Below are 23,422 nucleotides of genomic sequence, written 5' to 3' on the forward strand. Positions count from 1 at the left end.
ACCTACACCAGCAGATGACATGGCTCCCCAAACCATCACCGATTGTGGAAACTTCACACTAGACCTCAAGCAGCTTAGATTGTGGCCTCTCCACTCTTCCTCCAGACTCTGGGACCTTGATTTCCAAATGAAATGCAAAATTTACTTTCATCTGAAAACAACACCTTGAACCATTGAGCAACAGTCCAGGTCTTTTTCTCCTTGGCCCAGGTAAGACGCATCTGGCGTTGTCTATTGGTCATGAGTGGATTGACACAAGGAATGCAACACTTGTAGCCCATGTCCTCGATACGTCTGTGTGCGGTGGCTCTTGAAGCTATGACTCCAGTCCACTCCTTGTGATCTCCCCCTAATTTTTGAATGGCCTTTTCTTAACAATCCTTTCAAGGCTGCGGTTATCCCGGTTGGTTGTGCAGCTTTTTCTACCACACTTTTTCCTTCCACTCAATTTTCCATTAATATGCTTGGATACAGCACTCTGTGAACAGCCAGCTTGTTTAGTAATGACCTTTTGTGGCTTACCCTCCTTGTGGAGTATGTCAATGACTGCCTTCTGGACATCTGTCAAGTCAGCAGTCTTCTCCATGATTGTGGAGCCTACTGAAACAGACTAAGGGACCTTTTTAAACGCTTAGGAAGCCCTTGCAGGTGTTTTTGGTTAATTATTCTAATTTACTGAGATAATGACTTTTGTGTTTTCATTGGCTGTAGGCCATAATCATCAACATTAACAGAAATAAACGCTTGAAATAGATCATTCTGTTTGTAATGACTTTATATAATATGAGTTTCACTTTTTGTATTGAAGAACTGAAATAAATGAACTTTTTAATGGTATTCTAATTTTGTGAGAAGCAACTGTATGTACTGGAAATGGGGGAATATTTATTGCTGGTCAAAAAAATCAACTCAATTTTAATGCCAATAGTCAGTTTGCACCTGCACCATCTCCCAGGCTTCACTGCCCACACAAATCACACCCCTGAAAAATCTATAGATCTGCTCCACAGCTCCGCAATGACCAGGCTTGAAAGGTTCTTGCTACTGCTTTGTCCCCTCTGCACTGCCCCCTCTGGTCTTTGTTGAAAGGGCAGCTGGCAGGTTGTTACATCTACAACACATAATTGCTGCAGCCAATCACAAAGCCCAGGGACTGACTGCATCAGTCATATTTTGTATATGTGAAGTCCATGTTGCAGCCCTGTCTACAAAGACCAGGGGAGGTCGAGGCAATGGAGTGGTGGCTCTGGGGATTCAGTTGGTAAGTACTGATTGTATTCTTATTTTATATCATGGGCATTCTTGGCATTGCTTTTTTATGAAACTTGACAACCCCTTGAATAACTGGGCTGTATGCCTATTTTTTTTTTTTTTTTAATACTTTGTTATAGTTTTTTTTTTTTCATTTTCAACAACCGTACTATGACCGGAAACATCTGGTGATCATATGATCTCTGGGCTCACTGCAAGCTGCAGCATCAGCACTGCTTATTGTTACTATATAGTGGTTATGGAGGCTGGAAAATGAAAGCAGAAGTGGCTCTAATCTGTTTCTAGCTTTTATCTTCCCCTCAGATATTCCAGCTGTCTCTGCCCTCACCTGTTCCTGCTGTCTCTGACCTCACCTGCTCCTGCTGTCTCTGACCTCTCCTGCTCCTGATGTCTCTGACCTCTCCTGCTCCTGCTGTCTCTGACCTCACCTGCTCCTGCGGTCTCTGCCCTCACCTGCTCCTGCGGTCTCTGCCCTCACCTGCTCCTGCTGTCTCTGCCCTCACCTCCTCCTGCTGTCTCTGACCTCACCTGCTCCTGCTGTCTCTGACCTCACCTGCTCCTGCTGTCTCTGACCTCACCTGCTCCTGCTGTCACTGACCTCACCTGCTCCTGCTGTCACTGACCTCACCTGCTCCTGCTGTCTCTGACCTCACCTGCTCCTGATGTCCCTGACCTCACCTGCTCCTGCTGTCTCTGACCTCTCCTGCTCCTGATGTCTCTGACCTCACCTGCTCCTGCTGTCTCTGACCTCTCCTGCTCCTGCTGTCTCTGACCTCACCTGCTCCTGCTGTCTCTGACCTCACCTGCTCCTGCTGTCTCTGACCTCACCTGCTCCTGCTGTCTCTGACCTCACCTGCTCCTGTGGTCTCTGACCTCACCTGCTCCTGATGTCTCTGACCTCACCTGCTCCTGATGTCTCTGACCTCTCCTGCTCCTGATGTCTCTGACCTCTCCTGCTTTCTCTGACCACTGGTTGAGGAATTACACTGCCAGTTATCCAGACATTGAGCGGTCATTATTGTATCTTTATAACTTCTCTTATCCATAGCTGAGACACGTAGCATGTTAGATGGTGCTATGGAGAGGTGACTCCACAATGCCCAAAGCTTCCCATACACCAGTTTAATTCTAATTAACTTTTTTGTACATAATAATTTGCAGCTATATACCAGTATTAGACCTGCAGGACTGCCTTTGGTAGCGCTCTGTTTTGTTATTTTTATTAGCTATGTACATATTGGTTGTACAGTGCCGTCTGTGTGTCATTACTTCTTTATCTTTAATGTGCCATTTTGCTGTTATCAGGAGAATTTAACATGACTTTAAGATTCAGTTGTCGGTGTTTTCTAACGCTTCTCTTGGAAATTGGTTTGATGTTAGAATTGAAGTTGGCAACTGATAGGGGTGATTAGAGCTGGAATAAATACGCCTTTGGGAACCATAATATTATAGTGAAACGAGCATTGAGAATAATTGTAGCTGTGGCTGATTGATGGAGGATAATAAAGATTACAGATAAATGACACCGTGGAATCGCCCATGTGATCAACCAAATTTATTCCAAAGAAAGGAGAAGTGAAAAATGCTACATGTCCTCATATGACTGTTCAGTGAAAATCCAGAAATCCATCCTTCTTCACGTTAAGAAGATGGGTTATGTCATTCACATTCAATTAATCCAGCATGAATAATGTCATAAAACTTTTAAATTTAGTATTTTCCGTGTAGTACCGCTGCTAATTCTGCAGCCCCTGTGCTAATTCTTCAGCCCCTGTGCTAAATCCTGCAGCCCCTGTGCTAAATCCTGCAGCCCCTGTGCTAAATCCTGCAGCCCCTGTGCTAAATCCTGCAGCCCCTGTGCTAAATCCTGCAGCCCCTGTGCTAAATCCTGCAGCCCCTGTGCTAAATCCTGCAGCTCCTGTGCTAAATCCTGCAGCCCCTGTGCTAAATCCTGCAGCCCCTGTGCTAATCATTTCATGGGTAGAGGGAAGAATGGATTCAATGAAATTTCAACAAATTCTTGATGCAAACATAACACCGTCTGTAAAAAGCTGAAGTTGAAAAGAGGATGGCTTCTATAAATGGATAATGATCCTAAACACATGTCAAAATCCACAATAGACTACTTCAAAAGACACAAGCTGAAGGTTTTACAATGGCCCTCACAGTCCCCTGATCTGAACATCATTGAAAATCTGTGGCTAGACTTCAAAATGGCAGTGAATGCAGGACGACCCAGGAAACTCACAGAACTGGAGGAATGGATGAAAATCCCTCAAACAAGAATTGAACGACTGTTGACTGGCTGCAAAAAGCGTTTACAAGCTGTGATATTTTCAATAGGGGGTGCTACTAGGTACTAACCATGCAGGATGCCCAAACTTTTGCAACAACACTTTTTTCCTTTTTTTCATTTTTAAAACTTAAAAGATGAATATATATTCTCTGGTGGCTATGGTACGGAAACGCAATTGCAGTTCTCTTAATTCAAGGAGGGTACCCTCGAGTCCGTGGGTAATTCCATTGGAAAGGCTGCTTTGGGATATGCTCCCGGATGCCATCTGTAGCAGAGGGGGATAAGGACTCTCCTCTGACGTGGGAAACAGAGTCGGCGTCACTGGGCTTGATGCACCGCTAGCTAAGGATGATGGAGAGGGAGCGGTGGGCGAGAGAGGGTATGGTGTAGCTTGAGATCCCCGTATGGAACCGATGTGTCCATTCCTGCAGGTTTGTGCAGTGCTGCCGGATCGAAGGAGGCAGGGACCTCCTCACTTACTGGCGCCGTCTTGGAAGTAGCCTTTGAGATCAATCAACGGGGATGAAGTTAAAAAAATCGCTTGATATTATGCTTTAGCGGCGTTTCAGGGTTAATAGAGGTAGTCTTCATCCTCTTAGAACCCATCTGGCGTAGTTTGAATGCTTTAATGGAGATTCACCTGGTTTTCTATGAGCCGTGAGTGGGAATCGACACAGACCCACATCCTCACTCCTTCATAGCCAAGCTTCATTAGCCCCTGGCCCAAGGTTTAATCAGTATTGGGCTGTTTGATAGTAAACTAATACATTGTAAAGAAGGAAAAAATTCCTTTTTTACACTGTTGAAATCCATGTGGAATGAGGAGTTGGTTGGTGTTAATTGGGTTTCAGTAGGTGCTAATGTTTATATAAAAAGAATTAATTTGTAAAACTACAGGTCCTTTTCATTCAGTTAACTTGCATCACGAACCAGTAAAAAGAATAATATGCTATTAATGGGATATTCCTCTCTAATAATAGTACAGCATATTACTGGATATGCCATTGCATTATGATCGGGGTGGAAGGGTGGAGCGACCAGTGGGACCCTTGTTTATCCCTAAAACAAAGGGAAAGACCTTTCTGACATCAGTTTCCTGCTCCTTGCAACCTGCGATGTAGAAAGCTGCAACTCTGTTCAAGCGAGGCTGAAAGGATAAGTAGGGGACCTCTGCAGTTAGACATACATTGTAAAAAAGGGAATTTCTGACTATATTCCACTAGGTCCCATAGTAGGAAAAGTCACTTTACTGTGTGGAAGTCTGCAGATATCAAAAGATGCTAAGACTTGGGTCTCATGCACATTACTATAAGAAAGTTCCATTCTGGTACCATATGGTCCTCTACATGGAGAGTCAAACTACATTCATGTGATGGTATCCTGCTTGAAAATGTCTACGCAGTGTGTGGTACAAGTGCCGTATTTGTTCTGTATTACTTCCTTATGGAACCGATATCATGATCAGAAAACCATCAGATCTGATCTGAAAACCTTCTTAAAGTTTAGGGATGAAAAACTGTGCTTGTACTGTACCTATACTGGGGTTTCCCACATCCAGAGCATACTAAAAGAAGCACTAACCACATGACAATAACAGTATCGGGGCAAAACACTTATTTGTGGTGTTTCTAGGTTGTTCCCATACCCTTGGGAAAGGTCGTAAATTTAGATGTCACGTCATATCAAGAGCAAGAAGATAAAAGGCATTAGTCACCCATCATCGAAACGGTCTTTGATAATGACTGTGTCGTTTGCCTTGTGTTATTTATTCTGAAATTCCCTTAGTTTATTTTTTTAAAATTCTTGTTCTAGGTAGTGACTGTTCATCTAACATTTACAATAATCTGTCACCTTTAGGCCATATAATCTGCCACTTCAGCCTAGATGCTCATTCACAATACTATCCCTTACTTTATCTTTTTTGTTATCTCTTTTGCGCTATCAGTGACATATCTATCTAAACCACCTCCTGACATGGCCTAGCTGTATCTTTGCTCTGACGTGAGCTACTATTTTTTTTATCAAAGATATTTATTGACAAGAGAACCTATACAGATGACCGATCTATATTATACCGCTCCCCACCCTGTGTATTTTCATCTCTGTATAGAGGGGCTTGATCCTGTTAGATACATATGGAATGTTTTCTCTCCCAAGGGAAACATTGGAAGGAACATTTAAAAATCCATTTTTTTTTCAATTATTTTCTCACTATCTGAGGACAATCAAACTGTCCACATACAAACTGTAATCATTGCGATCAATCAATATTTATCTAATATGTATGGCCAGATAATTTGCCAGAAAAAAATTCCATGGAATACCATACCAAAACTAGGCCTAAATATGGAACACTATAATATTCTGTTTAATTCTTCTTTGTTTGAGCACATGTTCTTCAAGAGTTGACAAGCTTAAGGAGGCCATAAACATGTGATGGCTATCTTTCATCCGATAGCTATTTCTACTGACTTTCCCATACACTTGAACGTTCAGCTCAGCCAAGCATTTGTATTCAATGGAAGGAGCAGAGAAAGCCACTGCCAGACAACTATACCGGTGGCCTATATCCAATAGAACAGAAGGGTTAGACGTTTAAATTTCAACTGCCCGACCATTATCTGTTCCAACATCCTCTGTCGGGGAAGAGTCAGGAATCCCCTATATTCATTAGATTGTCCCCCCGATCCTGCTGAGTTCGCCCTTTTGTCTGGCCACGGGTCTCTTGACCAAAACTCAGTAGTTTCATAGGCACATATGAGGCTGTTGAGCTTGTGGTGGGAGATCTGCAATTGTTCCTTCTTGGGCTGTGTTTCATAGAATGTTAAATTTGGCCTTAACTCACAAAAGATTCTCACATCTTGTGCCTTTTATGATTTGTTATTGACTTTAGACAATAATTATCGAATGTGATTATTTTATATAAAAGCAAAAAATTGTTGGGATAAATAAAGTAGTAATTGTGGATTGCCCGTTTTTTTTATAACGGCACAATGCAAAACAGATCTTGTCATAAAAAAGCTAACATCGACAGATCTAGCGGTTGTGCTTATAGGTTCCAGGTGCCACTACTTTATAGAAAAAAATCTATGTCAGTAGTATAAATAATAAATGGGTACTGAACTAAGATTACAGGAGGGATCTTCCTGTCATTCATGACACAGGTTAATTGATTTGACATGTGCACACGCCCGGTACATGGTGACTTATAAAGGCACACACAGTTCATTCCTTTCTAAGCCATGGTGATGAAATAACCCAAAGAGACTAGTCTCGAGGGCTTGTAAACCTAGTAGTTTTCTTCACTGCGGGACCCTTTTTGATCCTCAGTAGAACTGTTCAGGAACCATGCTGCTATTATAAACAGGGTCACACCACACCGCTGAGCTATAAATCTACACAACGACAAAGAAGCCACTGCAGAACACGATGTTACAACTGTGGAAAAGGCCGGGGCATGTATTTTATTTCTTTTATTAACAGTTTTATTGTGACTGTTTTTATTATTATAATGCACAATACAATAATGATTTTGTATGCTGGAAGTCTATACATGAAAAATTTTTCATTTTCCGACAGATGTCCTTGACTTATCCCACTGTATAGTCTTACAGTGGCGTACATCACCTGAAAGCTTTGGTGTACTATATTTTCATTTATCTTTTTTATGTTCGTGTGATGGCCTCGTATCGAGCAAACTATATATACCATCCCAACAGAGGCTAAAAAAGCAGTCTTGGGCTCCATTTGGCAGGTAAATGGGGAGCCTTTGGATACATTTGATGTACCGTACTTGCCCAGAACTTTATCAGCTTTGCCTCTACAGTCCCTTGGGCCTCATTCAGATGTCAATGATTTTTCACATACACAAAAAAGAGTCCGAGTGTCTTCAGTGTTTCATCAGTGTTTGGGCAGTATCACTTTTTACCATCAGTGTTTCATCAGTGATATTAAAGTATCAAAAAATTAACAAATTGAAAGGCTTCTCTTATCATAACATCATAGTGTAGACTTTTAATGGGCACGTGTTCTCTCCGTGAAAACCATACTGTATATAGAAAATGGACATCTGAATGAGGCCTTTGGTTTATTTCTCTGTTCTGTGATCTTATCCAGTGTACGTTGCTACTTACAGTGGCTTAAAAGCTATGGACACCTTAACATTCAAAAAATTATTTTTATATGTCATTGGTTATCTTTAGTTAATAAAATTCTACTAAGAGCTCATTTAGACTGGCAGATGGTGACCATTGAATGACTTAAGATAGGCTTCTTTGTAGCCAATCGGTGGTCATTTAATTTCTTGCTCAGACGGGCCAACGGCATTTCTAATATGCACAGAATGATCAGTAATAGATCGTTCTAGCTGCATTGACTTCCATTGTTCTTGGCAGCACATGTCCTGTTTACACAAGATGATGTGCTGCCGAAGACCATGTTTTTTAAAAGGGTTTTTTGGGCACGCGGATTATTAAGCATTGCAAAAACTAATAGAAATAAAGTAATTTACTTGCTGTTAAATTTCTGCTCCTTTCCTAAGCTATCACGTCATAATATGATCTATTGATCCTTACTTCCTGCTACAGTCTGCATAAAGCACAGAGAACAGAGATTTCCTGTGTGTGCTTGGAATGGCTCAGCCTGCTGCTCTGCAGTGAGCTCTAAATGGTGATGTCATGAGGGAGCAGCCTGTGATCCTCAGCAAGTTTACAGTGACTGGGGATGTGTTCAGGGAGGGAAAGCAGGGAGAGCACAGAGACATGTCAGGCTTCACACAGAACAAGTCATCTTATCAGCTAGTGACTTAGGCAAGAGGAAATGGTGCTAGGAGTTTCAGGAGTGCTAGATTACATTATATGAATCATTGCTTCCTTGCAGAACACTGAGCCTTTTTTGTAGGGCCCCTTTCAGCACCTAGAATATTATTATCTGTAACATTATTGACTGCCGGATCACGTATACTAGGTGAAGTGGAGGAATGTTTTATGAAGGGAAATCTTTGGGCAGCGATTTATCTATCTTGAGACTCTACAGGAGTCTCAGTATAGTGTTTTTTTCACTGAGTGGGATTGAGAGAGCTGTGGCACAGATACAGCTCTGCCTCTGGAATTGTAGTCTAGCGGTGCAGAGGGAGAGCCGGCAGGGATTTTACAATGTAAACTGTATCAGACCATGATGGCTGCTTCAGACAGAAAGGGAGCTAGAAAGCAAAACAAGGTAATAGGGGGGTTATGGGGACTGATTAAAGGGACAGTCAGATTATTTTTATATTTTTTTTAATTTTTTTCTGCACAGAAAACACCTCTAAGCAAGCTTTTAAAGCATTGAGTAATTGTCAGCCTTTTTACATTGAATGATAATTGGAAAGTGTAAACGCATCTTAACTTTCATTCTACATTCTTATTTCCTTTATTCATTTTCAGACAACCCTGATACGCACTTTGCAACTTTATCCAAGTTTATGATTTTTTTTCTTTCATGAGTGTCTCTCTCAGTAATATAGCCTAGATGTGAACTTTGTGTGTTTTCTTGGTTCTGCTGTCTTTCTCCACGTGATTTACTCAATGTCCGCAGTCTGTTTTCTCTTAACTCCATAAAACTTTATATGCTTCCTGTCTCTCAATTGCAGACTACCCTTCCTTTTTGTTATCTCTAAGGCTGGTTTCACACAAAGGTGTCTCGAGGTCCATACTCGGACTGTGATGCATGGACTGGCTGCAGGTGTAACCCAAACTTGACAGCTTCATAGGCATACATGATGCTGCTGAGTTCAGGTCAGGAGACCCACTGCCAGTCCTTGCATTGTGGTGTGAAACCCACCTTACATTAAGAGAAGGTAGGGAGGGGAGTGAGAGCTGTCAGGATCAGGAGCTCTGACAGATTTGTATCCTTGTTGCAGAGCACTCAGCTAGATAAAGGAATTACAAACACTGCAGCAGCAAAACTTAACCGTCGTTACCAAGTGTAACCGTCATTTTAATTTTTATTTAAAGAGGAAGAGGACTAGAACTCTATAGCGCTATTCACTATTCACCCTTTAATGTGACTTAGGATAAACGCCAAATCAGAATCTCAATTTGCAGACAGTGTTTCGGGGTATTGCCCCTAGTCAGTGCAATGTATGAAATCTGATTTGGCTAGGTGAGAGGCTCTGGACTGAGGCTTAAGGGGTAACGTTTCTCCTTGTGGAGAGTAACATACCGGCTCTGGCATGCCAATGTAAGGAGGCTTATTCACCGTGTAATACTCCTCTGGGAAATTACACGCATTGCACTGCATTGTGGATTTCATATTGGCTAAACTACAGATCAATCCAGATTGTACATATTAAAAGCAGTGCTTCTAGAGGAAATTCTTGTCAAATTATTTATTCATTATTTTTATTAATGAGTCATTATTTTTTATGCAGACTGCTTAAAAAATGTTGTTGCATAATGGTGGTACACATGCCCCTATTGAAATGTATAGAGACCGTATTCAGGCTCCTGGATATGTGCTTTGCCCAAGAACCTTAAGGGATGAAATGCGTTATGAATAGTGATGAGCGCAAGTGCTTGTTACTCAAGTTTGCCCAAGGTGCTCGGATATGCACAGAGTATCTGGAGTTCTTGAATGACATGTTCGAGTCCTCGCGCCCGCATGTTTCGAGGCTGTTAGACAGCCACAAAACATGCAGGGATGGCTTGACAAACACGGCCAATTCCAACATGTTTTGTGGATATCTAACAGACTCGAAATATGTGGCCTCGAGGACTCGAACATGTCACTCGAGCACCCGCGATACTCAGTGCATACTTGAGCACCCTAGGCAAACTCGAGTAACGAGCACTTGTGCTCATCAGTACTTATGAACTACACCCCACATATACCCCATTCACAGTTGTTATTGAAAATTAATTGGTGTAAATCTATCCTGGATTGGTAATTTGCTGATAAGTGTACAACTCCATGTCTGCTATAATATGGACATAGAGGGCTTTATTATGCGCCTATTTCTTATTTTGTAGCATAAGCGATCGTATCCTTGCCCCACATGTCTAAAAGCACAACATAAGGTTATTCTTCAGCTTGCAGCTGTACCACATTTAAGGATCTTGTTTAAACACGTGCCGCACATTACATGCAGGCCGCATATCTGATCTGGCAACATTTGCTGAGACACAAAACACGGAAAGGAAGCGAGAAGGCCAGCAGCTGAATACTTGGTGCTGCTCATTAAAATATTTCTCTGTCTGGTAAATTTAAGCATGCAGCTACAAATTGCTGAGAAGCGATACATATTGTATAAGAAAAGATAAAGGATATGGTTAGAAAAAAAAACAACAAAGTAAAAATGAACCCTTTTCAATATTTAGAGTATAGACTGCAAAAAATAAAATTAGTAAAAAAATGCCATCTGCCGCTTAAGAGGAAAAAAATCTGATTTAAGCCAAGTGAATAGAATAGATTAATGTACTATGTATCTACAGTCATGGCCGAAAATGTTGGCACCCTTGAAATTGTCCCAGAAAATGAAGTATTTCTCCTAGAACAATACACACAAAGGAAATAAACATGTGTATAACAAAACATGTGTAATTGCAATCATTTTCTGGGAGAAATACTTCATTTTCTGGAACAATTTCAAGGGTGCCAACACTTTCGGCCATGACTGTATGTGTGTAAAGAGATTTAGAAGGGAGATTGTTATAGATTCTGAAACCTTTCCTATAATTTAATATACATTTTGCTTTGCACTAGTTGATAAGTTTTATTAGCAAGCTTACAAATAGAAAGCTTATGAGACTATTTATGGCTCTTCATCAGGCTCATAACATTCATCATAACTCAAAATCTGAAACCGTACGTAGCTACTCCTGTTAGTCAGTGTCTGAACCAATAAAAGGAACCTGTCGTCAAGATATTACACCCCTATTTAGTGCCATGTGTGTAAAGGCCCTTTAATTCTTATTAAATCCTTTGTTTCTTGTAGAATTTTATTTGGAGGTTTTTAGAGAAATCCAGAATTTAAGTTTTAGCCACAAATGCTTACAATTCTCCTGCCTCTACTCCCTATTTTGGTCGGTGACTGACAGTTCACTCTTGTCTCGGTGACCTGACTCCATGCCCAAGATTTTGCACAGGCTCCGTCATTGCCCGGGTCGTCTCCTCAGAGGGGTGGTTCATACCCAGTAAGCTCCTGGTGACGTTGCAAGAGACGGAAAATCAATTGGCACATGTGAAGCCCCCTCTGAGGAGATCACAACGGGCATTGATGCTGCATCCACAAATTCTCAGGCAGCAGGGGCAGGTCACTGAGACAAGAGTGAACTGTCAGTCACAGATTAAATAGAGAAAGAGGCAGGAGAGCAGTAAGTGCAGTGACCGCCCTGCTGCATTTGCGACTAAAACTTAATCACTGGATTTCTCTAAAACTTCTAAATGAAATTCTACAAGCAAGGTACGGTTTTAATAAGTGTTAAAGGACCACATGTCATTAGCTAAGGATGTAATATCCAAGTGACACATTCCCTTTAAAGAGTGACTAAACTTTTTTTTATATTTTATTATTGGTCAGTCTTTGCATAATTATAAAGCTGTGTAATATATCCAATTACCTTATCTTGCTTTCTTTTTTCTCAAACTTATTGTTAAAGAAGTGACAGTTCTACTTCACTTAAATTAGGTGGTTTGAACTGCAGGACTAGCAGATATCCATACACCAGTGTCCGCTTCTCTGCTCCCCTCCGCTATTTCAGACAGGGATAAAGTTTGTAAATGGGGTCTGGCCATGGGAAAGGAAGCTGAGGAACTCACATTGGAGTACAGATATTTGCTAGGCTTGCAGTTCAAGCTACATAACCCTAGTGTATGAACAAGCCAGTTGAAATGTCTGACCCATTAAAGAGGATTGAAGCATGAGGGACGCTCGTCTGTAGACAGCTGGTTCTGAGTTATTGCACCTCACTGATGTGAAGCAGGTTACTGCGTGGCTGGCAGGAGATGAAATTGGTTGTGGTTCTTTGAATATCTCTGGTTTGGTGGATGTTAGGGGAAGGTAGGTAATTTTTGTGGCATCTCCTGTACAGCCCAGTGCCAAGCAGCCATCTTGTAATTACCTATGGTGTTTAAAGCAAACTTCCACCCCTATAATACATGTGGGGCATCACGGTGACTTAGTGGTTAGATCTGTTGCTTTGCAGTGCTGGGGTCCTGGGTTCAAATCCCACCAAGGACAACATTTGCAAAGAGTTTGTATGTTCTACCTGTGTTTGTGTGGGTTTCCTCCGGGTTCTACGGTTTCCTCCCACACTCCAAAAACATAGTGATAGGGAATTTGGATTGTGGGCTGCAGAATATGATGGCTCTATATAAGCAATTCATAATAAATATAGAACTATACATTCCTAATGTATAGTCACTGTACCTAATGCCCTCCACTTTGCTGCCACTCCTTACATATCTGAAATTGATGTTCATTTATAGTCATGTTCAAAATGGCCGCTGCGGAGACATGGGGAGCATTGTGGCGGATCTGAACCATGCCTCCAATGCTATTCCACTGGTGTGTGATGGACCAGTGCAGAAGAGAACAGTTCTGTGTCCCTCAGAGGGCAGGTAAAACAGGCAAGGTGTGATTCAGGCTTAGCCTATGCAGCAGCCATTTTGAACATGAAGGGAACCATCAAACTTCAATCTGCATTCTTGTTTTTAAGAAAATTCCATGATGAGCTGTTACTATGATGGCTACAAAACCTGGGGAATCACAGGATGCAGAAGTCCAATGTATGGTCTCTTGTGTTTTCAAAACCACCTGAAACCTTTTAATAGCTGGAAAAAATAACATTTGCAATATACTTACTCTTTAAATCTATTATTAAATTCTTCTTCTGTTGCTCCTTAATGGTCCTGCGTATTAACTAATAGTACAGGAATAACACAGAGCCATGCCAGCCAGGAATGGATGTTATTTTTTTTGACTGCTAGACCACCAGAGAAAACTGTATAACTATTTCTACTGTAATTAATTTTACAACTTTTGTGCACTCTCATTTTCATATTTTATGCAGTTGAGAAAAGTCAAATATTGGGAAGCCCCTATAATTGGGATCATTTTCATTGCCAAGCTTTCAGTAGTTCCAGACTTCCTTGGATTGTAAATGTATTTGCTTCCAGCATCATGACTCTATAAGATGAATAGATAGAGACGTATAAAGATAAGATAGGGATACGTCAGTTTTTTCCATTGCATGGTGTTTGCTAGAAAATCTATAACCCGCACAGCAGGAGTTTTGTGGTGGAAGAAAAAAATTCAATATTGTATTTCCTACTCGTATAGTCACACCATTCACGTGTCAATATGGCCATTTTCACGTGCTGTGTCTCCCTCTCGAACATTAATAAATTCAATCTGGCCTCTTTTCTCTCTTAAAAGATTTTCCTTTTCCAATCTTCTTCCAGTCTTTTTAATTCTTAAAATCTTCTCGGTTTCTTAATGAATTTCAGATTAGACAAAAGCGGATGACCATAAAAAGGAAGAAAATAGGAGATTAAATTAACGATGCATGGAAAAACTCTAGTTGTCTCACATGCTTTTTTTTGTATCTCTTTTCAGCCATGGATTTCCACGAGAATCTGAACTCCATTGGAGCGAAGGAAGGTTTAAAAGAGAGGAAAATGCTTAAGGCCATTGAGAGCTTTACTTGGAACATAACTATATTGAAGGTAGATATTAGCTGTGTTTCTTCTTTGTTATTTCATTTCGGCTCACAATGTCCCTCTCACATTTCATCACAGCCAAACCATATGGCCCTGAACTGTTCTCAGTTGGGCAGATTACTTCTGTGTTCTCTTTTTTCCCCAACAGCTTTGTCCATAATATAGCAAAAAAAATCTCCGCACACTCTCAAGTTGATTAAGAAACTTCTATTAAAGGGAATCTGTCACCAAGTTTTTGCTATGTTATCTGAGCGCAGCATAATGTAGGAGCTGAGACCCTGATTCCAGCGATGTATCACTTACTGGGCTGCTTTCTGTCATTTTAATACAATCACTGTTTTATCTACTGCAGATCTAACAGTTCTCTTATTGCTGAGCTGTGTGTAACCCCGCCCACACCACTGATTGTCAGCTTTCTCCCCTATGCACAGTGTACACAGAAAGCTGCCAATCAGTGGTGGGTGCGAGGTTACACTGAGCAGGAGGACTACATGGCGTGAGACAACTAGTCTTCTAGTGATAATCACCTACTGAAAAAAAACTAATTTTATTGAAACTACAACAAGCAGCTCAGTAAGTGACACATTGCTGCAATCGGGTCTCTGCCCTTACATCATGCTGCTCTCAGGTTAAATAGCAAAAAACTACTGACAGATTCCTTTTCAATTGAAACTACACTTTATTTATTTTTTCATACGTCAGTAGTACAAGTGAGGATAAGAAACTTTGTAATATATCTTATTAGAAAAGATTGCCTCCTTTCACACTTATTAATCACTTTTTTGTCCCCTACACTTATCTTTCACTCTCAAAAGCTTCTTTCAAAACCTTGTCAAATCTGTCTATAAATCTGTCTGCAGTGAGTGAACAAATAACACCTGTTGCCTATAAGTCTATGGAGATGGGTGATAGGGGGAAGCTGAAGGTTGTGATGCCCCCAAATGGTTTGAGGAGCACATTCATTTTTACATCAACTAAGGAAAGTTCTCCTCAGACCATTTGGAGGCATCACAATCATGGACCAGACCTCAATCACAGGACAATAAAACTTTCACACTCCTTATCTATCAACTCCTCCAATATTTATGGCCACAACTGTTTCTCCCCTTCCTATATTGATAGTTTTTGCTTCACGTCACTTGTTTTATTTGCTGCACTATTCTGTGTCCTGTTGTGTATAAATATGTGACTCTCAGATTTTGTTATATTCAGGCTGATCAAGAGACCCGCGTAGTCTCGAAAGCTTACTATCTGTTACCATCTTTTCAGCTAGCCATTAAAAGGTGTCAATCATGGAAGACTCTCAAATTTTAATATGTTTTTTATCTACTGGCTAACACGGTACAAAGATAGATTTTTCCAGTTGGAAAAACTGCTAAAAATGCATGAAAAGTCATATAATGGCCAAACGTACAGTTATTTCTCTTGTTCACACACATGACGGCGTATTCTGAAAAAAAAAGACATATTAAAGTGCAGTTACACTTTAATTTCACTGATAAAATTAAGCTTTCAATTGCTTTACTTGGCTAAATAGCTGAGTAAAAGCAATAGGGTATGGTGAGAGAATGCCGTAATGCTCAAGATTGTATAATCTGGCGGATTACATTTTGTGCTGTGATCCTGAATTATCAGTCTTGGAAAAGATTTTGAAAACTGCTTGTTGACTGAATGTTCTACAATACGGATCAGTGCATGACTTCCAATCAAGGTGCATGATCAATGGTCTAAAATCGGCCAATGTAAATGAGCCTTCAAGGGGTTGTCCAGTGCACTAAGTGTTAATATTTTACTGGGGCCAAACATCCGGATTGAGAAGGGGTTGTCCGACTAATGCAGAACCCCTTTAAGCATACATTGTCTATTACACCCTAATGCATACCTTTTTTGCATTGCATATCATGCAGTTGATGGAGGTCAGTGCATTGCAGTTTATGCGCTTGTGAAACTGTCTTGCTCCCGATTGCAAGATCTAATCAACCACTTCAGCATCTTGGCAATACATCTGAATTAGTTTCATTGTGGTTGAACAGTAACCTTTATCTGATCTTATTTTGCTTGCTGATAATAACAAGAATTCAGTTCATATTTGCCCTCCAGCAGTCACACATCATTGTTATCAGCTCAGGCATTTAAAGCCAGTATCAGGCATGACTGAAGAGAGAAGTACATGGCAAATTCAGAACATACTGATGCACAGATATGATGTCCCGCATTTCAAAATGACCCTGGATTCACATGTTTACTGGTATATCCTAATATTTTATGTCAATTTCTGTGCCCATCCCTGCTGCCATCAACAGATTTATTCTCTCAGCTGACCTGGTGATCATACTATATATTTTATTAGATTATTGTGACAGCCCAGTATTGTTGTTCGTTTTTATTTGTTTCTTTATCCTGCATTTGGACATCACTTGTTTTATGTCTGAAAACATTCTGTTGTGAATAATGGTTAAAGTGGAAGATTCTGTTGTAAGGATCTGCCAAAGCAATACATAGAATAGATGCAGTTAGATATTATCAATCTTGGCTTTGATTTATCTACAAGACATCTAGTGCTCCTTAATTTCAAAATATCGCACCACAAATTTATTCCTAGGTTGTTTTTCTTAAAGTTCATTTACATTGCAAGATTATCGTGAACAAGTGTGTTTTTATTTGTTTTTTTAGGCTCCCGATCACCCAACAAATGAGCAAAAAAACACTTGTTTATCGGATGAAATGATCTTTTGGTTTGCACAGAAGATCATCGTTCTCGTCAGCTCATCATCCTGTGTAAACAGGACCTGTGCTACCAAGAACAATTATAGCCTCTGCTACTACAGATCATTCAGTGCCTATCTGAAATGGGGCTGGCTGTGAGAATAGGCTATTAAAGGTGTTGTCCACTACTAGGACAACCCCTTCTCAATGTGAGTGTTTGCCCCCATTAAAATAAAAACACCTATACTCACCTTCTGTGCCTGCTCCTGTGTCGTCACCGGCGTTCCCGGGGCTCACTTGTTATGTCACGTGAACCCTGCACCGGAGTTGAGTATAAAGGTTTTTATTTTAACGGGGGAAAACACTCAGATTGTGAAGGGGTTGTCATAGTAGTGGACAACTCCTTTAAGTAACCGCTGACTGGCAGACATGTTGCCGGTCAGATGTCTTTTAATGCTGCACATCGTATAGTATAAATAGAGCGTTAGCATGTTGAGGGAACGATCCACCCTGGTAGAATATAATTTAAATTTTCCTAAATGAAAGCAACTTTTTAAATAAAACTATCCTACAATTTTATGCATACAGTGTGCATGAAGATCTATGTTTTTCCGTGTTAACAGACTACAAATTTGGTGTAGCATAATCCTGTAGTCATATTATTATCCATATGCCGTGCCGTGTTTCTGGATAATTTACTGAATACTTAATAGTTGTCAGTAAGAAGTAGGAAATCGAGAGGTTATTGCATGATCAGACTACATAGTTTGTAGTCTGTTACCATGGAAACACATAGGTGCCTCTTTTGTTTCAATGGCTTAAAGAGGTTTTCCACTATTTGGACAACCCCTTCTCCATCAGTAAGTTTGCCCCACGTAAACCACTTTATACTCCCCTCCATTGCTGGTGCCATTCCAGCGATGTCAGCACTGACTCTCCCAGGGCTTGCGTCACATTATGTCATGTGAGCCCTGCAGCCAATCCGCAATGGCTTCACTCTCTGCACCTTCAGATGAGTCAGGTCAACAGGAAGTCCGAGCTGAGGCTGGCCACTCACTTCTTGTTGCTGTTTGATTCGTCCAAAGGCAGGGAGAGTGAAGCCAACTTTGATTGGCTGTAGGACTTGAGTGACATAACAATGTGACGGGGGGGGCCTCGAGAGCTGCTGGAACGTCGCCGGCACCAGAGTGAGTATAAGTATTGTTACTTTACTCGATGCAAACATGCTGATTGAGAAGGGGTTGTCCAAGTAGTGAACAACCCCTTTAATGCATTTTGTATAACCAGAACTATAATTATCATTTTATTTATATGGCGCCAACATATTCCGCAGCACCTTACAATTGAGTGGGGACATGTACAGACAAAAGAAAACATTACAAAGTATCTCTTAATTCAACAGTTACAGGAGGAGGGAGGGCCCTGCTCACAAGCTTACAATCTATAAAGAAATAGGGGGACACAATAGTTAAAAAGTGTTTTTCTTCTTTAAGTAAAAATATATTAGGTTTACCTGTCATCTTATGGAAGAACATAGGAAGACAACTGACAATCAGGGGCTGAATGGTAGCCGTCAGGGGCTGAATGGTAGCCGTCAGCCCATGAATACTAAGGACTTGACAGTCGTTCTTTCTTTTGAGAGGAGTGAAGCGCTGCAACTCTCTCCAAAACGACCCTATGGGCACAATTACGAGACCGACATAAATTAATTTTGCTTACATACAGATAATATAAGGAGCATGGGCATATTTCATCAAAAGAAGAACACAAACATAGCCAGCGAAACCGCCCAGGGTCGCTGTGTAGAGTGAAATGTCAATTGCATGCCTTCACCATGTTTGTTTTAAATTGAACCAGATCTGACTTTCCAGATTAATTAGAGCTGTAGCAACATGACTCACTGATACCAAAGCATATACCGTAGTGCAGGAGCATCTATCTGCAGGTTAACATGGTACATGGTAAGTAGGAGGAGGTCAGTGAAGTCTTGTGTCATGCCGTGCAGCACAAATACAGTAATTAATGTTTATAATAAAAGCCTGATTATAGCTCATGTAATTATGTATAGAACTGGTGGAGGATATGAAAATGAGCTCAGAATAATATAGAAAAGTTTATATTTACCATAAATAAATACAACAGTATTCATCTGCCCAGGTCACAGAACTAATGCAGGATGCAGAAAACCCACTTAATAAAGATGGGGGCAGCACAGGTGCAAAATACTGGTGAAACAATCACTCACAACCTACCAGTTCATGGAGGGGGTGATTGCTTAGTATTAAAATTGCACACAAAATAGGCTTGTTTAGGGCGCTGGTCACACACAGGTAGTGCAGTGTCTGGCTTACAGCCTATTAATGACGCCCATACTATTAGGTTAGGCGGGCTGCCCAGCACTAGCTAAGTGCACCCCAGGGTGCAGCCAAGCCCATCAATGTTGGCCTTGTAAACTAGGGTGTCTCTCCTCATGGGGGGCACTTAGATAGTTTAGAGTCTATAGTATGGCAGCAATACCCATTTTGTGTTTGGTACAATCACAGAACATGTAGGTATTACAGCCATCAAAGTTGTAGGTAAGCAAAGATTCAATTCATTGCTCTAATATAACATCCCTTGGCACCGCCAGCATCCGTGCCAGGCTCCAAGCTACACCACTAAAATATGGCTGTGTTACAGTGGTGTCATACTACCATAGTAGTTTAGACTGATATATGCAGTAACTTTATAGCACTATTGGAACAATGGAAGTGGTTTTTGGGGGGTATAATCTTTCCTATCTTGTTTATGTATTAAGCATTAAGATTATGACCTGGTTTTGTAATAGTCCATTGTATCTTGTGTTGTCTTTTATTATCGCGTCTTGTGTTGGATTTGCATTGTTGACCATTACAATAGAGATGGTATTATTCTTGATGGGAATTTTTATGTGGGTTTCATACTTTCATAGCTTTAAGGTTGAAATGAGTCACAAGTCTATTGAGTTCAACCTGTAACCTAACGTGTAGATTCAAAGGAAGACAAAAACCCCATGAGTCTAATGCGAATTGCCCCATATTAGGGCTCTGTACTGGCCTTTCATATATTTGTACATTGTAATAAGATAGCCCTTAAGCCTTAATTTTTCCAAAACTGAATAACCCTACGTTTGATAACCTGTCTTGGTATTGCATTCACCCATTCCCTTAATGACTATGGTCGCTCTTCTGGACCGCTCTAGTGACCTAGACATGTTCTTGTCATGAGCATTTGTACAATTTCTAATGCACTAGTCACTAAAGTCTATTTTTACTGAGTTATCTATGACTGTTGTATGTGTTCACCGTTCAGTGAAGCCCAAGAGGTTTGCCTATATATTTCTGTAAGGCTCTGTTCACATATACTTCAGACACAGGGCTTTTTTTCCCCTCCGAATGAAGGACACCTTGGCAGAACTTGTCATCATTGTCCACTGTGTGAACAGAATTCTAGGCATTATGCAATATGTTTCTCTATATACATTAGGCGTAAGATGCTGGGATAATCGGACAAAGCAGACAAAACTGACCTGTGGTTCTGCAGAGTTGGCCTAGTTGTTTGTGGTTGTTATAGAATATTTTCTAGAAGGTACTTTGGAAAATAAATTACTGTATGAAAAATGAGTGTATGGTGCTCTGTAAAATGTATAAATAAATAATAATTTCTAGCGCTTTGAAGTCCTATTTTAGATCTTGCTATGCTTCAAAAGACCTGATTAACCACAAAATGTAATATCTTAGGTGCCATTTCCATTTTCTCCATGTGATATTGTGTTACATGTTCTGTCTAGCGTGATCATTGCTAAAGCTTAGGCTGCACAAATATAGAAAGAGCCGACCTCTACAGTCTGATATAGTCTGCAGAAATGTATAGGTACTCGGTCAGCTTAGACCGTTCTAGAACATGATTTGATGTCTTGGAGTAAAAAGATAGGTAACATTATGTTACGTCTAGTATGGTACGTCTTTGGTTATATCAGTGCTTTATAAACATGTTACAATGGTTAGTTTAAATTCACTGATTTATTCTAACAATGGAGACTGGTTACTAGTTACAGCTGGTCCATGGACATACAATATCTAACAATCTAAGAAGTCAAGACAATTGATGTTAAAAGGGCATTAGAGAGGTGTAAGCAGCATAATGTTAATAATAGCCATGACTCCATGTCATATATAACATCTGACTATGCCTATTTGTACAAAAAATGCTAAATTCTCTGAACAACCCCTTTAAAAGGAATGTATCATTTGTCCATCCGGTAGTTTCCTGAGAGCAGTGACTTTAGTTTGCAGTGTGGACGATGCCGCTGCCTCTTCGGCCCGGACCTGTACTACCAGCATTGTACGGAGTTTCCCAGAACGTCATCTATGCGTCCTTCTCATTCTTCTTTGCATTGTGTATGCTGCGTCCTCTAGCGTCAGGTCACAAATGAGAGGGAGGAAGAACGTTCTGCACAGCATTCTGCAGAGCACAAACGCCATGGCAGGACGAGAACGTTGTCTAAGTCCTGTCTGTGCCATGTCCCCATCATTCCCATGATTTCTGCTGCTGAATATTAGCTGCGATGTTTCCTTTGCTTCTGAGATGAGCCTCCAGATAGGCTGTCCTAAGATGAGTGGAGTGTCATAGGTCCAGCATAGAAGGTGTGTGTTACCCTTCAGGTCCAGCATACAAGGTGTGCGTGATGCCCTAAAGATCCAGTATAGAAGGAATTGTGTGATGCCCTAAAGATCCAGCATATATGTGTGTGTAGGTTTCCAAAAAAGTTCATTTCATCAGTACAATTGGTGCCTAAATGGTGATTCACGGGACTCTAATCAAAGTATCTGTGCCGCCAAAAGGGTTATCCGTAGGATAGGTCATCAATACGAGATTGGTGGGGGTTTCATATACCCCCAATCGGCTGAAATCCGCTCCGACAGCAGCTGGATGTAAGTGATGTATGGGGCAGAACACAGCAGTTCAGTGGCCAGTTCTGAGTAATGCAGTTTATCTTGTATTCACTTGAATGGGAGATATAGAAAAAAATCTTGCAAATTTCACACTGTCCACTAGGCCTAAAATAAGACTCTTCCTTCCTGTTCTTCATATGGATATTAGAAGCAGTTGCTTGATTCAGGCCCTATTTGTTTGTATAGAAGCGCTATCTGAGCATGCTGTAATCTGGGCCCAGGTCTTTGTGAGAGAAGGAGGAAATGATTCGTGACATCAACTTTTCTGTATGGTGTAGTCTGTTTTATGAACTTTGCAGAGAGATGGTAACTTTCACTGTAATCCTGTATGTGATGATGAGACTGATTGTCACAGATAACAGCCGTAGGGGGGTTACACAGATCCCACTACTGTTACCACTTTATCACAGATAAGAGAGGTCATCCAGATCTCACCACTGCCACCAGTTTGTCAATGGAACGCAACTCCGCTCCCTCAAATCGTCAAGACAGTTACGCAATTGAGTGACGAGTGATGGACGAGGCTGTGGCTGCTTCCACTACTTGGCCAGTTATTGGGGAACTAACAGTGAGCGTATGGTATATACACCTTTAATTCCAACACATGGAATATATATATACCCTTGTATGGTCACTGCCAATTCCACTATAACAAAAACAACTACTAGCTGCCACCACCAATCGTTTATACAGGCCGGTGGACACCTGTTACAGATAGTGAATGGCTTCAGGGGTGCGCTTTACAGAGCAAGGAGATCAGAGCTATTACATTTTATATATTTAATCTAGAAAGGTAGAGGGCTGCTCTTCAATGACGATGATGATGTGTCAGATCTCACTTACTTCCCCTGTTTTAATTAATTTTTCTCTTCCTCAGTTAAAATTAGTTTTCTCTCTTCCCCATATGTTCATTGTGAGGGGACATGCCCCCTCCTTGGAGGTTTCATTGTAGCAATCAAGTAAACAAAGACCAGTTGGTGGAAGATCATGGAAGCTTGGACACAGGAGTGTCAGGGATTTTGAAAGACAGAAAGGTGGGGAGACAAGCACACACAGGGTGATATTGAAAGGTACAAGTGAGAGGGGAGTTATGGAGTTGCTCACCTGAAAAGGTTGTGTTTGTCACTACTCCAAACATAGCCCAGAAATATTACAACTGCTGCAGTCCCTTCGACAAATGAAGGTTAAACCCTCTTTTGCAAATCGATTAGTAGAAAAAGGAGATTGACGTTTCAAAATAGACCGCACTGCTGTAAAAAGGAAGCCGTTACAGAGTGGAATAGTAATTTTGTAGGTTTTATTTTTACGCGTTTCGTGCTCACACCCGAGCTCTTTTTCAAAAGATTTTGGTGCGAACACGAAACGCACAAATATAAAACTATGAAATTACTATTACACTCTTCCTTTTTACAGCAGCGCGGTCTAATTTGAAATGTCGGTATTGAGGGCATAAAAAAGCAGCACTCACCAATCCATA

The 23,422-nt window shown here is 40.8% G+C and overlaps 1 protein-coding gene across 3 annotated transcripts in view; it reads left to right on the plus strand.

The window, feature by feature from the left end:
- Window positions 1-23,422, plus strand: part of PLCL2 (phospholipase C like 2) — a 228,996-nt gene that overhangs the window by 201,412 nt on the left and 4,162 nt on the right. For all 3 annotated transcript variants that reach the window (XM_073677944.1, XM_073677945.1, XM_073677946.1), the window contains one exon: window positions 14,163-14,272. In XM_073677944.1, the coding sequence (XP_073534045.1) occupies window positions 14,163-14,272 (110 nt within the window). The remainder of the gene's footprint in view (window positions 1-14,162; window positions 14,273-23,422) is intronic.

The sequence above is a fragment of the Phyllobates terribilis genome, unplaced genomic scaffold (genome assembly GCF_046119375.1).
Source record: "Phyllobates terribilis strain yellow unplaced genomic scaffold, ASM4611937v1 Scaffold_4__5_contigs__length_816908805, whole genome shotgun sequence".
In the NCBI taxonomy this organism is placed as follows: Eukaryota; Metazoa; Chordata; class Amphibia; order Anura; family Dendrobatidae; genus Phyllobates; species Phyllobates terribilis.